Source organism: Panulirus ornatus, chromosome 11, assembly GCF_036320965.1.
Source record: "Panulirus ornatus isolate Po-2019 chromosome 11, ASM3632096v1, whole genome shotgun sequence".
Classification (NCBI taxonomy): Eukaryota; Metazoa; Arthropoda; class Malacostraca; order Decapoda; family Palinuridae; genus Panulirus; species Panulirus ornatus.
The window spans coordinates 48,643,759-48,662,149 of record NC_092234.1 but is presented as its reverse complement, the minus strand read 5'-3'; the positions used below and the strand labels follow the sequence as shown (position 1 = coordinate 48,662,149).

The following is an 18,391-nucleotide window of genomic DNA, read 5'->3' as shown; positions in this document are numbered from 1 at the left end:
ATGTGGGATTGTTTTGGACGAGTGATTTGCATGTGCTCAACATCCGGTCAACATCTGCACCGGATTCCTTGGATGCGATATGAACAGCCTTTAGGCGAGAGTAATTTGACGCAACAGAAAAATATTATCGTCATTGTCTCTTAGAAGAGTGGTTTTCTAAATTCATTTAAAATTGAATCTGTCACTCTTTGATAATCACGTTTATCGCAGTATTTTTTTTTTAATTATATACCAAAGCGTGGTAAACTCTAATAGTGTTCAATGACTGAAAATCCTGTTAGGAAAAAATATGTCTTATAATCATTATCAATGTTATCATTATTATTATTATTAGTAGTAGTAGTAGTATTGCTATCATTTTAGATACTCTAGTTACTGTATTTTCATAAGGATAATCTAGCTTGAAATCCGAATTATTGGTTGAAGAAATCCAAGAACTGAAGCTTGTGTTTGTTTACATCGTGGCCAACACCGGTAGCCGGGTGTCTAGAGTATGTTATTTGGACCTCATCATTTCTCAGCTTCCTTGTTAGATGGACATTTTTGCATTTAAGTGAAATGTTATTCGCTGAATGTCATAAAAAGTTGTCATCAACTATTTAACCTGATTGATATGTTTGATATATCATAGTATATTAACGTAGTGATGATATATCATAGTATATTAAAGTAGTAATTAACGATATATTGTCGCCAGACAGATGAGTCTGGCTGTATTATAGTGACATTCAGTAAAACTAGAGTTTAGCTCATCGAATCCCTAGGCTTTAGAATGTGGCTACTAGTGGTTGATGTACATTATATTATTCCATGTGGTAATTGGAATGCCTGAGGAGCATGACAAGGAATAATATATTTTAATATAAGATATAGAATATGATGACATTAGTATAACTTGGAAAATATGGGGTTGATTAGAGTTTAAGTAGGTAATACACAAATATAAGGTCAAAAGAATATATGAGAACCTCCCTAGCAGTTGAAATTTAATTTTAGTACAATAGCCTTGTCGAAATATATCAGTCATCCTCATGAGAATGCACTGCCAACATGGCATTGGATGTAACCACACAAATGACACAGCATGATCCTCATCAGACGACTAACAAGATGGTGCTATACTGGTATTTTCATTGTCATTTTGGCAACAATGTTTGCATAGTGTCCATTGGTATTTAAGAAGTGTATTGTGTATTTCTACATAGCTCCTCCATTTTCCATGGTTTACATAACAATTATTACATTATCTACTCATTTATCATACTTGTTTCCTGCTTAGTGAGGTAGTGCCACATATAGATGAAGAACAGCTTCATTTGCTCACATCCAATGTATATCTGTTGCATGATATGCATCAAAATCAGGGCCTCTCATCCGTAGCCAAACCCAGATCGTATTCCACAGTTATTGTAATCGCAGTGAATTATATAAAACTTCTAAAACATAGGTAGCCATTACCAAAGCTAGTTTTGATGTGAAGCTAAACTAGACTTATATCAAATATTCTCTCTTAATATTTAAGTGTAGACTTGCTATGGTAAAGTTCCAGTTTAGGGAACCTCAGAATTAATTGATAGAAAAGCACCGTGAATTAGTGATCTAATCCCTAGAAGATGTGATTTAGACCAGGGAATCTTGATTTGAAGTTTAACTTCATATCTCTATGACAGTAGGTAATTCTAATGGGAGGGCTGTGATGACATGGGAAAATTTGGGCTAAAAGTACTTCAAGAAATCAAGTTCCCATAGCACCTTGACTTTACCTCATTTTTCATTTTGTTTGTAAGGTAATTGTGAATTTTCAATTCTATCAGTTGCTGGGTAGTTTGATTAGTGTGTTTTGTGTTCACTGAATATGTTTGCTTCCTCCATCCATATGCAACCACTGTGGCAGAAAGAAGATTGAGAGGTCTTTCATAGAGTGTTGACTATAAATTTGAACATTAAGATATAGCTTAGTTGTTAGTTGAAGTTAAGTGAGGTTTTCATAGGTTCTTTTGATCATGTATTCTAGTGTTATTGCTTCTGTAACTTTTACAGTACAGTTTACCTGATAATCATTTTGCAACCACAAAATGTAAAAAACAAAATTATTATGAATACTGAACAATGCAGTAATCTCAAAACAAACACATAAACTTAAAAAACCCAAAAGGAAGTGTAAATGAATGCCTCTGTCAGACTTCAGTTCACAGGCAAGGAGCATAAGTCGAACAAAATAGATATGGAAAAGAACTCTTCTCTTATGACTTGCTTTGGAGTTAGTTTTATTTTTTGGTAATACTTTTTTAAAGTTCTATGATAAATTTATCAAATTCTTGAGGAGTAAAACACTTTCAGTAGGAAAAGTATGTATATTCAGTGATAAGGGGCTATAAGAAGTATGTTAATATTAGTCATAATTAGTATGTTTGAGGTGATTATTTCAAAGAAGTATATATTGAGACACAAACCAAATGCTGCATACTAAATACCTGTAATATTACTCTTTTACAGTTTGTACCCTGGCTGGTTACTGTTGTCAAGAATACAATGAAATAACACAAGTAACAAGCTTTTACAAGTGCTGCAGGATATGGCATCAATATTTCCATATGGGTAAACTTCACTAAAATTGTGTTGGCAGTGTTTTAACAAGGTCTTGATGAGTCTGTTATCATATTTGCCATATGGCTTTGGGTCGGTAATCCAGTTCTTATTAATCCAGAAAGGTTTTCTTGTAATTTCAATGAACAAGTGAGAGCTGACCACCTAAAGCCTGAAGGAGCTTTTGTCTAGGTGTGCTGTTTTTCCGGGATGAAATGTTTTTCACTATACACAAGCCGTATGTTGTATATGCCTTTCACCTCAATGACTTTGGCTCAAGAATGAAGATGAAATTCCTTATATTATCTTAATTGTTCAGTGTAATTTGGAATTTTTTTGTTAACTGTTCAATCACAGGAGCTAAAGGTTATGGTTTCTTAATTGACAGGTTTCTTCTGAGGTGCAGCAGAAGGGGAACGTCATTAGTCTCGCAGTCATCTGTATCAAAGCATCTGCATTCTTCATGGCTGACATTTTCATGCAGAAATTATTCTGTCAAGAGTTTATACAAACATGGAGAACAGGTAACTTTTCAGTCAGCTAGTACCATACAAACCCTTTCATGTTGTAAAAGGGGTATAACCCACGCAGCTACTTCGACATATGATAATCTTGTCAAGATTCTGTAGTTTCCTTCATTGATACACACTGCTCATAGATGTCCATCATCAGATCATCTCACTCACATATGTTAGGAATGATCTTTGTAGTTTATGTATTCTTTAAGCTATGCAGTATATTGTAGTTTGCTTTTTCTTCAGTGAAGGAATAATTGATTATGTAGAAGAGAGGTCATCTCTAATTATCAATAATCTTAGGAGTAAGCTTGTGTTTATTAGGGATTCTTGATATGTAGTGCAATAATGATTGTTAAAAAAAAGTGCTGGTATGGAACTGGTACTGTGTTCTAAAGCATGTTATTGTAGATTTGTGATATTTTGATTTCATTATCTAACATTGTTTTTCGGTTATTGTTTAATTTGGTTGTTTTATAGTTTCAATGAAATTTCATGGCTAGTAGAAAGTGGGCTGCTAATAAGAGAAAATGCATATAGTGCCAGGTTAAAGGGTAAAATTTGATTCGTTTATCTGAATGGCAGGATGGAATGTCATTATGACAGGTGTGATTGAAGAGGGTGTAGGTGTAACAGTATAGGGTGTTGGTAAGAAAGTGTAAGGAAAAAGTTTGCTATGGCAAGAAGCAAATATTGTGAGGTAATGGGGAAGGATATACATTTGGTCCAACAGTGAGGCAAGTTGAAGGTGTGGAAGGGCTGATTGTGTGTGGTAAGAAAATCTGGAGGGAGGTGTCATTTTTCCAGGTGTTTTTTTAAGATTTTGCCATTAAATGGGATGGGGGAATTTGAATTTTTCAAACCTTGGTGGGAGAGGGGTGACTTTCCTGCTCCTGCATTGAAACTTTTTCCTAAAGTAAAATGTTTTCCCCCCTCACAGGTGACAGTGGCAGGAAAAGAGTATGTCGCTGATGACATGACCAATATAACACCTCATCTACTCACACATGTTGGACAAAATATCCATCTACAGAAGTACCATCCACTTAATCATATTTGTCAACGGATTATTCAATACATGTACAAAAAATACATTTCATCTCGTGGCAATCCCCTTTTTTCTGTCCACAATCAGTTACACCCAGTTGTTACAACTTATCAGAACTTTGACTCCTTACTGATTCCCAAGGATCATGTAAGTAGAAGAAAATCTGACAACTACTATATCAGTGAAGGGCATCTCCTGCGTGCTCATACAAGTGCCCACCAGGTAAGTGTTAATGGAAAATTTCATGGTTTCCAAGTATAGATATGTATATATATTTTTTTTCATACATATTCGTCTTATCAGGCGTTAGCGTTAAGAACAGAAGAGTAAGCCATAGATGGTATATCCTCACTTGCCCCACCTCTCCGTTCCTTCTTGTGGAAAATTATAAACTGGAGGAAAGGATTTCCAACCCCCCGCCCCCTCCCCTTTTAGTCACCTTCTATGACACGCAGGGAATACCTGGGAAGTATTCTTTCTCCCCTATCCCCAAGGATGATAAGTATATATATGTATGTTTATACATCTCTTGTGGGGCTTGTGCAGCTTCGAAGCTGAACTCCCTGTGGGAGCAGTGTTGGATGGACACCTTGTGGGAGTGAAGGCCCTTGATAACACTGCATTCCTGGGTATGTTTAAAGATACAGTACTCCTAGCAATGTTACATGGATGCAAGGCATGGGCTATAGATGAGGATGTGTGGAGGAGACTAGAAGTGCTGGAAATTAAATGTTTGAGGACAAATGTGGTGTGAGATGTTTTGACTTGAGTAATTGATGAAGGGTAAGACAGTGATGTAGTGATAAAAAAAAGTGTGGTTCAGAGCGCTGAAGAGGATGTGCTCAAATGGTTAAAACAGATGGAGAGAATAAGTAGGGAGAGGGTTGACAAAGAGATATATGTGTCAGAAGTGAAGGGAACAGAGAGAAGGGAGAACCAAATTGAAGATGGAAGGATGAAGTGAAAAGGGTTTTAAGTGATCAAAGCCTGTACCTGTATAGGTTTTATGCAGTATGAAGTGTAGTTGTGATCTTTTCTCCTATTGAATTAACCTCTGGTCTGCTTTGCAGGGATTTTAGTGAAATTTGTTGTGTCCCTTGGTATCCTCACTATATTTGATGGGGTGTAGCACAGGTCTTTGCCCTTACTTCTTTGGGTTTTGTGTTTCTTTTTTTCTCTCTGGCTGATCTATTGCAATGTAACTATTGAAGGAGTGAATATATGCTCTTATCCTGTCAAAGGTGGTGTCTCAGGATTCTGTCTTATTGTTTACTCTCTCTGTTCTTTCCATGGATTATCTTCTCTCATTAACTTCTGACCTTTGTCATTGTTATGCTGATGATTTCACTTTACTCACATCAGCTTACTTTCCTTTCCCCTTTCTTCATTCTAAAACTCATTCTCTTTCTGAAACTTAACATACCCCCCTCCCTCAGTTTGGATGGACCCGTGCAGTATCTGGTAATGGGGTTAAATGCGATATTGCTAATACGCAGTTTCTTCCTGTTCTGGTATATTGTGCTAAGTCTCACACAATATCATCTGTTCAGCTTCAAAACATAGCATTCAGCCTTGTAATGATATAAACATGTTGCCCATAACTATATAAACTCTTATGAAAACTACATGCTCAGCATCACAAAGTCTGCTTTCCAAAGATAGTGGTGTTTTGATTGATTTTCTTCTGGGCCGTTATTTTATGCATACAGGTGTTTTATTTATCCTTGTATGGAGTACTGCTTGCTTATTTAGGGATGGTGTTTCACCCATTTCTCTGTTAGTGAGATTGGAATCAGAAGCCAATATCTCATTAATTCTTCAGGTATCACCTCTCTGCAGTTATTCCTTTCTGTATGCTGTGATGTTGCTGCCCTCTCCCTCTCTTCAGCAATATTATTTTTGCCACTGCTCTTATGAGCTGTATGCTCATATCCCTTCCAAAAGGGCTTGGACTCAAAGCATGTTTTTGGCTCTTATTTCATAATTTTCTCCAATGAGGTTGGCCTTTTGTGGATTGAATGTTATAATACCTCCTATTCTCAAATATCAAAGCTGTGGAGTTCTTCTCCATTCATCTTTCCCTCTTCTTACAATAATTACATCTTTAAAAGTCAGCTGTACAGAGCCCTTAGTAATACCTTCATTCTTTGTCTCTCTTTTTTCTTTCCACCCTAGATGGCCTTGACTGGGACTTGTTTTGTCTATTCACTCTTGGTGACAATGAAAAAAGATATTGTACAAGGTTAGGCTGTTAGGTAATTCATATAATGTGCACCAAATATTGTAGAAATTCTATGTTATATATACAAGATATTTTGAAAATTTATATCTTTTTATGATTTTGTGCTTCAAGGAAGTACTGATAACCATTCTTAGGCTCCTTAAAGCATCCATACAATGATATTATGTTTTTGTAACAGCATTTTTCAGGAATATATAACATTGTAACATTGGTAATGATAAGTGCTTTAAATGAATACAGTTTTTGTGTAATACTGATAGATCTTTCTGTTGGTTATTTTAGTGTGAGTTGATTAGCATGGGCTTCGATAACTTCTTGGTTATTGGAGATGTCTACAGACGGGATGAAATAGATGCTTCTCACTACCCTGTATTCCATCAGCTGGAGGGTGTAAGGTTGTGCACCAAACAAGAAGTAAGTATTAATATTATTGTTATACTTAATCGGTTTCCTGTGTCAGTGAGGTAACACCAGGAAACAGACAAAGAAAGGCTCATATCCATTTCCCGCATTAGCGAGGTGGCATTAAGAACAGAGGACTGGGCCTTTGAGGGAATATCCTCACCTGGCCCCCTTCTCTGTTCCTTCTTTTAGAAAATTAAAAAAAAACGAGAGGGGGAGGATTTCCAGCCCCCCGCTCCCTCCCCTTTTAGTCGCCTCCTACGACACGCAGGGAATACGTGGGAAGTATTGTTTCTCCCCTATCCATACACACACATATATATATGTACACATGTACATATCCATACTTGCTTGAATTCATCCATTCCTGTTGTTACCCTGCCACACAGGAAATAGCATCCCCCCTCCACCCTCCCTTCATTGAGGTAAGTAATGGTCTTTATTTCTCTCCTCTGCAGCCTGGTTTGCAAACACGAGATTATATACTATAAGAATATATGTGGGTCAGCCCTTCACATATCCTTCCATGTACACTTAAATGTGATCGTGGCCTTTATTCATTCTCTGCCTGCCCTTCACCACTCAGCAGCTGCCACAGTGCTTCTATCTTCAGTCCACTTGCTTCCAGCCAATTAGAGCTATCAGTTCTGTAGGAAGACTTGCTATCGGGACAACCTGACTGGCTTTTTCTCATTCTATGGATTGATTTTCTTTTCTGTGATTTTATATTTCTTATGTAGTTTTTAATGAGAATGGTGTAATTAAGTGTTCTTCAGTCTGTATATTAGGATACTGTATTTTTGTACTTACTCTTTATATCATGAAAAATATGATGAACAATGAAGAAAAACCAAAACTGTTTTTTAAGAAAAATGACAAATAATATGGGTTACTTTTTAGCTTGAAAATCTTGTTTTGAAAATGAAATATAACAGTGAAAGGCTTCTTTATTAAGAATGATAATGGGAAATAATCCATAATGCTTTTTAGGGCAACAGATAGCAAATAATATCAAGCATTGTGCAAAGTGGCATGTACAGCATTGTAACTCCACAGCATTCACCCAGCTGCAGTTAGGCTCATGCTGTATTGCATTAGCTTGTGCTATGATAAAGAAGAATTGATGATGTTTTGAGACCTGTAAGTCATGAGACTAAGCTTTGAGTTTATAATATCTTTAAAGTTTTTCATAATATTTTGCTTCATACTGTGTTCTCTGTTGGCCCTACAAAGCATATTAGAATACTTTAGGTTATACAAAGGAAGAAGGGGGGAGGGGGTGCCATTTCATGTGTGATGAGGTTGTGACGGGAATGGATGAAGGCAGCAAGTATTAATATGTACATGTGTATATATGCATATGTATGTATACGTTGAAATGTGTAGGTATGTATATATGTGTACATGGGCGTTGTGTATATACATGTGTATGTGGTTGGGTTGGGCCATTATTTCGTCTGTTTCCTTGTGCTACCTCGCTAATGCGGGAGACAGCGACAAAGTATAATAAATGAATGAGAATACAAAGGAATCTAAAAAGAATTCAAACTGCAACAGACCACTGGGCCCTTTCAGGGCTGTTTGTGATAGTGAAAGATATCAGAAACTCACAGATTAGTTTGGTAAAAGTAGAGAGTATACAGTTAATTCAAAGAAAATAACCTGCAGTTGTCACTGTGACTCAGGAGGCAAAATAATGTAGGTTATGGATCTGAAGCAAAATATTTATCAAGTTTGTTCTTAAATGTATGTATAGCACTGCTTTCAAGTCTCCACTTGGCAAATTGTTCCTTATGTTGATAGTCCAGTTAAAGAAAAAGTGTGTTGCCTCATTCAAGGTAAAATGTTTGACCATGAGTTTGTACCCATTACATTGAGAAATCAGATGCATTAAGTCTTAACTAAAGTGATAGATCATTAATATCAAAACTTTTGATGATTTTGAATACTTGAAGTAGATCACCTCTTAACCTTCTCTTTTTTAAGCAAAGTAAATTCCAGTTGTTTGATCAATTCTCCCTCAGTTCCTTGTTCAGTTTTGTTGACTGTTGTTGAAATTTTGGTACACATGTGGCTCCCACAACTTAGTCCCAGGGAGATGGGAGCATAATAATGCTAACAAGTTGCTGGGAGCAACTTGTTAGCATTATTACCACCCTGTTCTCATAGATTCACCTGTTTCAGCTTGTCCAGGACTAGAGGAAGAAACATTTGCTGTGAGCCTTTTATGGCAGGGAAGATCCACTCATTTTGCTGTGTAAATGTTTTGTGCTGTTATGAATGATGCACATTCATGATAAGCATTACTAGGGGTTGTACTTAATAGTATAGGACTGTTGTAGAAATATATTGAGTTCCTTGAAGTATGATTATCATTTTGAAATACATACTGTTAGTGTTCATTTGATGAAAGTTAATGAATATACCCCTACAGGTATTTGGTCGTCATCAGAACATGGATAACTTTAAGCTGTTTGAGAATGCAGAACGGACAAAGGAAAGACAAGGAGTTCACTATGCTGAAGCTGTGCAGCTTCTAGAGAGTGATCTAAAGGGCTGTTTGCTTGGGTTGGCAGCTACATTGTTTGGCCAAGGTATAAAACCAAAAATGTACACGAGTTAGGATAATACATATAAATTTAAGTACAGAAAGACCTCATCTACTTAGGTTAATCAGGGAAGAGGATATCCACTTCAGCAGAAATTTTCTCACAGGTCAGGCAGGCTAAAAATGTGATAATTCTCAGAACCTGGGCATGTGAAATATATGGGGTAAACCATGGAAAGGTCTGTGGGGCCTGGGTGTGGATAGAGAGCTGTGGTTTCGGTGCATTACACATGACAGCTAGACAGCTAGAGACTGAGTGTGAACGAATGTGGCCTTTTTTGTCTCTTTTCTTGGAGCTACCTTGCTAAAGCAGGGGGTAGCAGTACTGTTAACTGTGGGGTGGGGTTGCACCAGGAAACAGATGAAGAATGGCCCATCTACTCATATGCACATATATATACATAAACTCCCATACATGCACGTATACACACATATACATATCAGCATAAACACATATACATAAAAACACATGTGCATATTCATACTTACCTTCATCCATCTCTTCTGATGCATAACGTGAAAATGCATAATGATCAGCCTGACCAAATTTGGATTTGAAAGAATATGATTGAGAATATGCATTATATAGATTTAATGGTAATGTGAAGGTATATCATGATTCCTATGGATTTATCATAAGGCAAACTCATTTTCCTATATTATGAACTCTTTACAGATGTTGAAGCAAGGTGGGTGGATGCCTATTTTCCATTTACACACCCATCTTGGGAGTTGGAAGTAAAGATCGGTGATGACTGGGTGGAACTACTGGGCTGTGGTGTCATTGAGCAGGAGATCCTTGTCAACTGTAAGTCTAGAAACTACCTGCCGAAATTTTATGTCTCCTTTTCCTTTTGTCCAAGGAATATGCAAAGCACAAACACTGCTGACAGATCAGTTTTCCTCATTACAGTCAGAGAGTCCTCCCCCAAAGAGAATCAATTATTGTGAAAACCACATATTCTTTACTGCTCCACTGCTTTCCATATCACATACCCATTCCGATGATGAATGGGTACCTTTGCAATCATACTGTTTTTGTATACCCTAAATGAAGTCATATGTAGATTAATATCTTCCACTTGGAATATGTTTTTAGATAAACTAATACATTATAAGGAAGTGTTTATAAATTTTCAGGAATTCAGTTTCATTATGTGCTTATGTATGGATTGGAGCACTGATATTTGAATATTACCTTATTACAGTTCTTTGTGTTTTAGGTGGTGTTCAGGACAAGATTGGCTGGGCCTTTGGTTTAGGGTTAGAACGTTGGGCCATGAAGTTATATGGCATTCCAGACATAAGGCTCTTCTGGTCCACAGATTCAGGTTTTCTCTCCCAGTTCAAGTTTGATGATCCAACAACAGATGTACAGTATAAAGTAAGTTTTATCATGTTTAATGAATTTGATACCTACTTTGTGATATGCTTTTAAGTTCTCTAAGGTGTTCTCTTCAGGTTAGTGTACCAACTAAATTACAGCTAGATTTTTTTTATCATACTTGATATATTGACCAAAGAGTAATCTGTGGGCCTTGATTGTGAATAGAAGGCACTTATGGCACATCATATGTGGAAACTGGAAAATGGATATGTTAAAATGAGGCCTTTGTTCATTCTTCCTGATTCTACCTTAGTAAGGTGGGAGAGGCAATTAGACATTAAAAGAAATGCATATATAGAATGGCATACTTTAGTTACCTGGGAGTGGACAGGGCAACGAACAAAACCATGGTGGGTAAACAAAGTCATAAGGTGGGAGAGGCAGCCTAAGGTTCTGAATGCACTAAGAAGTGTGTGAAAGGAGAGATTAGAGTATATTGAGTATATTAGGACAAAGATGGGTAGAGACCTCCATAGTGTAGTTGTTAGCATTCTTCTTTGAACATCATTGTTACACTGGCAAACTTCCATTCTTCTGGAACATTTCCCAGTGCAATTGGCCTATTAAAAAGGGCAAACAGACATAAGGCTCTTCTGGTCCACAGATTCAGGTTTTTTCTCCCAGTTCAAGTTTGATGATCCAACAACAGATGTACAGTATAAAGTAAGTTTTATCATGTTTAATGAATTTGATACCTACTTTGTGATATGCTTTTAAGTTCTCTAAGGTGTTCTCTTCAGGTTAGTGTACCAACTAAATTACAGCTAGATTTTTTTTATCATACTTGATATATTGACCAAAGAGTAATCTGTGGGCCTTGATTGTGAATAGAAGGCACTTATGGCACATCATATGTGGAAACTGGAAAATGAATATGTTAAAATGAGGCCTTTGTTCATTCTTCCTGATTCTACTTTAGTAAGGTGGGAGAGGCAATTAGACATTAAAAGAAATGCATATATAGAATGGCATACTTTAGTTACCTGGGAGTGGACAGGGCAACGAACAAATCCATGTGGGTAGAGACCTCCATAGTGTAGTTGTTAGCATTCTTCTTTGAATATCATTGTTACACTGGCAAACTTCCCTTCTTCTGGAACATTTCCCAGTGCAATTGGCCTATTAAAAAGGGCAAACAGACATAAGGCTCTTCTGGTCCACAGATTCAGGTTTTCTCTCCCAGTTCAAGTTTGATGATCCAACAACAGATGTACAGTATAAAGTAAGTTTTATCATGTTTAATGAATTTGATACCTACTTTGTGATATGCTTTTAAGTTCTCTAAGGTGTTCTCTTCAGGTTAGTGTACCAACTAAATTACAGCTAGATTTTTTTTATCATACTTGATATATTGACTAAAGAGTAATCTGTGGGCCTTGATTGTGAATAGAAGGCACTTATGGCACATTATATGTGGAAACTGGAAAATGGATATGTTGAAATGAGGCCTTTGTTCATTCTTCCTGATTCTACCTTAGTAAGGTGGGAGAGGCAATTAGACATTAAAAGAAATGCATATATAGAATGGCATACTTTAGTTACCTGGGAGTGGACAGGGCAACGAACAAAACCATGGTGGGTAAACAAAGTCATAAGGTGGGAGAGGTAGCCTAAGGTTCTGAATGCACTAAGAAGTGTGTGAAAGGAGAGATTAGAGTATATTGAGTATATTAGGACAAAGATGGGTAGAGACCTCCATAGTGTAGTTGTTAGCATTCTTCTTTGAATATCATTGTTACACTGGCAAACTTCCATTCTTCTGGAACATTTCCCAGTGCAATTGGCCTATTAAAAAGGGCAAACAAGGGGTTAACTATCTGAGTTTCTGCCACATTTATTGTCCTTGGATAAAACTTATCAGGACCTGCCATTTTATATTTTCATTCTGGTTATTGCCAATTGTATTTCTTCAGCTTTTATCTCAGTTTGTTGCAGAATGTTCTCTCTAATCACTGAAACTGGATATAGGACATTGGTTGTGTCTTTGATCATAAGTACAGATTTTTGGCATGGCTTCGTTGTCTCAAACTGTCACCATTTTCCATAATTAATGTACCAGTTGAATGAGTAATGCACCTTATCTTATGACATAACAGTAACATAACAGGGTTTCAGTTGGCATTTTCAGCAATACAAGTTCAATATTGGGGTTTACTGAATCATATAACTTCTACCTTTATGTGTGTTTACAAAACTTTCTGTATCATATTGGTGTTTTTGAGTTTCTTATGAGCTACTTTCTTAGACAACAGGCACTCATTTATTTCACCATTCCATACCTTGACTTCATTAAAGAAAAAGAATGTCTGCTATGCATTGGCAAATATATTTCTTCTACTGCTGTGAAGGTTTTATTGAAGCTTTTCCAAGCTACATTCATCTCGATCTCACTGACCATATCATCCCAGGTTTGCTTTTCAAGAGTGTTGTGGAGCACATTAAAATTTGCAAGTTTAAAATCTGATATTATTCATGACTACCATGTTGACCAACATTACATCCAGTGTTGAAAGTAACCTCAAAAGTAATTTGTCAATGATCACATGTACCAAATATTTCTCCAAATTTAATATCTTTTACTAGATCCTCATCTGCAGTTAGAACGAAATTTAATATATTCATGTTGTGAGTAGGTGTCTTGTTCAGTTTTAGAGCATTATGAAGCAAATTTAGGTAGATTGAAGTGTTTGGGTTTAAAGCCTTTCTGTAAAGGTGAGAGATGTCTTGCTTTTGTTTTGGATGTTTTTCAAGGAGTTTGGATATTCATGATGGTAGTGGTTTAGGGCCATGCCACCTTTCCTCTTAGAGTTTGGCTCACTTTTCTTTGACCTTTAGAGTCCTAAGACTATGGTATATATCTCAGAAAAATGGGAAGGATTTTTTTGTGTGACATCATACCTAGTTGTGAGAGATGGGTATCACTGGATTGGTGATGATGACTTTGGTTCCATGAAGACTTCTCAGACCACCCTGAGAACACATAATACTGTAGTGAAGCATTTTTGGGGAGCATTAACTGTGAATTTAGGATGCATAACCATGTATTCTCCTCCCTTGCCTATGTTAATCTGACAGCTTGTGAGAGAACTATGTGGTGTTAATCACAAATGAGGATTCTTGCTGAAAAATGTGCTTTTCAGAGGCTCAAAGTTGACTTTTTGAGTTGTTCTATCTAGTATGAAAGAGTCTGTTCACTTTGTCTCCCAATTCAAAGGTTAAGGATTGTGAGAACTCTGCTGTCAAATTGAGACTGAAGTGGAGTCAAGATTAGAAATCCAATGATGATGATCATCATCATACTGTGATTGATTACTGTACAGATTTAAGGATATATTTTCAGCCTGTGAGTAAGTACACTCAGTGTAGCAACGACATCAGTTTCTGGCTTCCAGCAGTTGGACACTATGACTCTACAGACTTCTATGACATTGTACGTTACATTGGAGGCAACACTGTGGAGCAGGTAAGATGTTTAGAAGTATGTTAAAGATAGAGTTGCTATAGAATCCTTCTTTTTCCATATGGTAACTGGGAGGAATGAAAGGATTATTGATAGTTTAATACTGTAGATGAAAATAGTGATCAAGCTTGAGTAGATGGAGCAAGTAAAGAAGCTTAAAGGCTAGGAGTAAACAGTATGAATGTAGAGTAACTACACAGGAAGTAATTGATAATGGCCAAAGGAGTCCAACCTTTCCCTGCCACTGATTATAGTGCTGCCTTGAAGATGCAGGAACCTCTGAAGAAGGGGTTCTTGGGGTTATATATTAATGATAATTTTTCATATGCCCTGGTTTAGCCCATTGAAAGCATGTCACCTCTTGTATATTTATCATCTCTCCAGTATGCACTTTCATACATGTTCAGGCCTCATTCACTTAATTCATCTTTCACTCCATCCTTCTGGCTCCAATATGGTCTCCCCTTTTTCTTTGTCCCAACCACTTCAGATACATATAATTTCACTCATCCTCTCCATATGTCCAAACCATTGGAGCACTCCTCAGCTTTTTCAGTTAATACCCCTTTCAGTGTCATTTCTCTCTCTCACTTATTATTTCATACTAAATCAACTGTTATCACACCACATTGTCCTCAAGCAATTCAGTTCCAACACATCCACCACATTCCAAGCTTTTTTTTTTTTCATTTGAAGCCCATGCTGTGCATCCATGAATTCCCATCAGGACCACATATTCATTTTTCTCTTCATAGACAGTGACCTTTCTCTCCACTTACTCCTCAATGCATCCACTTTGGTTTACTTCAGCCTCCATAGTTCTTTCCACTACTATGTCCATTTTCAGGTGTATAAAGTGCTTCACTTCCTCATGTTTCACTCCATTCAGACTTACACCTGACTCTCCCTTACTCAGCTGAATAACCTTACTTATTTTCACATTAACTCAACTTTCTCCTCTCACACACTCTCTCAAACTCGGACACTAGCTTGTGTAGTATCACCTGCAAGTCTGCCACTAGAGCTGTGTCACAAACAAACAGTAACTGACTTACCTCTCAGGTTCCCTCACCCTAAAAAGGCTGCAGACCCACCCCTCTCTCCAAGACCCTCAGTTATCCACATTTCCCCATCCAGTCAGATTAGACATTCATAGAGACAACATACCCTTGCTGCAGACCCACTTCACTTGGAATCATTCTCCTCCCTTCCTACTCACATGTCTTATTCTCTAGATAAAAAACCCTCGTTGCTTAAAGTAGATTTCCTCCCATGTCACATATTCTTAACACCTTCACAGTGCATCTCTATCAACCGTACCAGATGCTTTCTTCAGATCCATAAATATTTCATAAAATTCCTTCTGTTGATTCAAATATGTCTCATTTAATCTCATTTCTCACAGTTGCTTAGTTAGAGAGATTGTTTTAAGCTTTAAGTCGCCATCTATCTTTATATCTGTCTGCCTATATATCTGACACCCATTCTCTCCGGAAACTCCCATCAAGGGGGTGGCCATAGCAGAAGCAGCAGTGGGGAGTCTGTGATAGCTTAAAAAAACTGCTAGCGGAATTACATTTTCTTGTCAAGTTGAAATCCTTTTTTTTTTTTTTTTTTACCAGACAACCCAGTTGCAGGCCGATCAAACCTCTTGTTGTCTGTCTTTCTCATGTAAACTTATCAGTGTCTGTACATATCTCCCTCACATACACCATACCATGTATTCTTCCACTCTCCCATGTCACAGTTGATCTTCCTCTCACAACTAACCCTTTTAGTCACACTTTCATACGCTCTCATTGTAAACTCCTCATCTTGAACTCTTTCCACATTCCCTAACCACATCAAAATATCATGTTCATCCACTTTTCCATCCCACAATTTATTTCCTTTACATTCCTTGCTATACCACTTCTCTTGTACACCTCATTTTTTCCTTTATCCCATCTCGTCATATCACATACTCCTTTCTGATGGTTCATTTCCACAAGCTGAATTCTTGACCTTTTGACATATTCCATGTTTGTGCTTCAGCTTCATTGGTCAATGTCGAGAGAGCTGTGCTGTCCATTGATCCTTTCTTGACTTCCATGCTTGCACCTCTACCCTTCATTATTCTGTTAAGGGACCCAGTGACTCATCTACCCTGTACTGCTCTTTCTCTTATCTCTCCTTCCATATCACTAAACTTAACCTAGATAACTCCTTAGTGCTTAAATTCTGTCATCAATTCCAGCCTTTCTCTGCTTATATCTCTAAAACAATTTAGTACCCTTTCTTCTCTTACTCAATAGAACTTAGCAAAATTTATACTTTCAAACCTTTGCTCATGTTTACCTTCAATTGCTTATGCTTCTACATCATAGAACACCATTGCAACCTTCTGTAACTCCTCTTTACTCTCGGCAAAGTATCATTTGCAAACAGGCTTGTCACTAGCCACTATACTTCTCCACTGCACTCCATCTCTGCACCCCTTGCTTAAAAATGCATATATTACTTGACTTCTTCATCACCATCATTGCTCTGGAATCTTGTTTCAGGTTCATCTGATTGACACTTTTACTCATCCAAAGAAGAAGATAACATCCCACTGTTACCGTATAGTTTATCGCCACATGGAAAGAATTTTAACTCAAAAGGAAGTTAATATTCTGCACAAGAAAATAGAGGAGGAAGCAGTAGCAAAACTTAATGTTATCATAAGATGATTGATTGTATAAGGTAACAAGATAAGTACTTTTGTAATCAGGTGACTTATTTCAGAATTTCAGCATATGACATTGTTTCCTTTTTTCATCATATTTAGCATTACTGATTTCATTAGAAGGGTGTAGCAGCATAATACAGTGAACATATTTTATCCACATTGTAATTCGGTTCCCTAACTGAAAAATTAAGAATTGCATCAAGACAATTTGCATGTTGGTTGATCTGTTATGTGCTAAGCTCTTACTGTTTGCTTAGATTTGAAGAAATTAGAGTTTGCTTATAATGAATGAGAGGTATCTCGGTTTGTAAACTCAACAGGGACAACTGATGCAGTATAGGAAGACAAGAGGTGATGAAAAAAGATGAAAGTTAATGGAAATGATAAATTTGGAAAGTAAAGAGTTTGTTACTTAAAGTAGAATGAAAAAAAAATTAATAACTTAAAGATATCATGGACTCTAGAAATATTTGCACACTAAATTTTACATCATTATGGATGTTGCCAAAACATACCAGTAAACCAAGGTGGAAGAAAAGGAGAACCTTTATTTCTTGTCATTTGTGCTCATATGGCCTGCCAAACTCCAATGAGTGTGAACCACAAATCTTCTCATCACTCAAAGGAAAATTATAGAACCTTGATGTGATATAAGTTATTCACAGTACTACAGGGTGGATGACTTGATACTTTTGTATGGCCATCATTCAGGACTACCTTAGATATGACATTGCCAGCTGTTGGCATTAACTGTCTCTGGAAAGGGCGTCTGACTATACTTTGGGCTCTTATGGACTGCAGACCCTCTAGAGTTGTTGATTTATGTGTTAAGTTACAGCATTTTATTTTGTCACTCTGATTGGTCTGTTAAGTGAGGACATTAGAAAATTGTTGCTTTCTGATCTATAACATTTCTGTTTATTCCCTCTGTACTCTTTAACTATCTTGATATTTGAGCTTGTTTCTCCCACAAACTTCGGCAGTGAACAAACAGTAATTTGTTTTCCTTGCTAATCATGTCTGTGCTTCTGTACCAGACATTCTTACTTTAGAAAGTTAATATTTGATAGATGACACATGCATACCTGAAGTCAGTAAAGGTTCTCCCAACACCTAGGTTTAGTGTGTAGAGTGAATAGCTGTGAAGTATTATGTTCATGTAGTAGGTATTTTTTCACCTTTTTATGGAAAAATTGAGTTGATACATTTCAAGGTTTTTGTGAAGAAAGCTTTGAGACTTTTATAATCCCCCTGCAAATATTATTGTATGTACATATTCATAGAAAAGTAAATATAAAGATTATACTGTACACATTACTTATCCAAGTTGTATGAATGATTGTTTGTTTTATGAACCTTAAAGATATGTCACTCTTCATGTTGTATGTAAATATGTAAATATTAATAAGTATTGAATACTTAATAAGAATGAT

General features: G+C 36.8%; 1 protein-coding gene across 2 annotated transcripts; it reads left to right on the top strand.

The window, feature by feature from the left end:
- Positions 1-440: 440 nt before the first annotated feature.
- On the top strand, positions 441-18,391 carry PheRS-m (Phenylalanyl-tRNA synthetase, mitochondrial). Of its 2 annotated transcripts, none has more exons than XM_071666946.1 (10): positions 441-491; positions 2,497-2,598; positions 2,975-3,110; positions 4,042-4,371; positions 6,674-6,805; positions 9,228-9,387; positions 10,078-10,209; positions 10,625-10,785; positions 14,129-14,251; positions 16,792-18,391. In XM_071666946.1, the coding sequence occupies exons 2-10, from the start codon at positions 2,576-2,578 to the stop codon at positions 16,957-16,959; spliced, it is 1,365 nt and encodes a 454-aa protein (XP_071523047.1). In that variant the 5' UTR covers positions 441-491; positions 2,497-2,575; the 3' UTR covers positions 16,960-18,391. The 2 variants fall into 2 exon arrangements, with proteins under 2 accessions (XP_071523047.1, XP_071523048.1); XM_071666947.1 differs by lacking the exon at positions 441-491 and adding an exon at positions 510-528 and having other exon boundaries at positions 16,792-18,263.

Coding starts and splice junctions, on each gene's coding strand:
- PheRS-m (XM_071666946.1), top strand. CDS start 2,576: ATGGCATCAATATTTCCATATGG. Junction 10,786..14,128: donor CAACAGATGTACAGTATAAA/GTAAGTTTTATC, acceptor ATATATTTTCAG/CCTGTGAGTAAGTACACTCA. Junction 14,252..16,791: donor GAGGCAACACTGTGGAGCAG/GTAAGATGTTTA, acceptor ATCTTGTTTCAG/GTTCATCTGATTGACACTTT.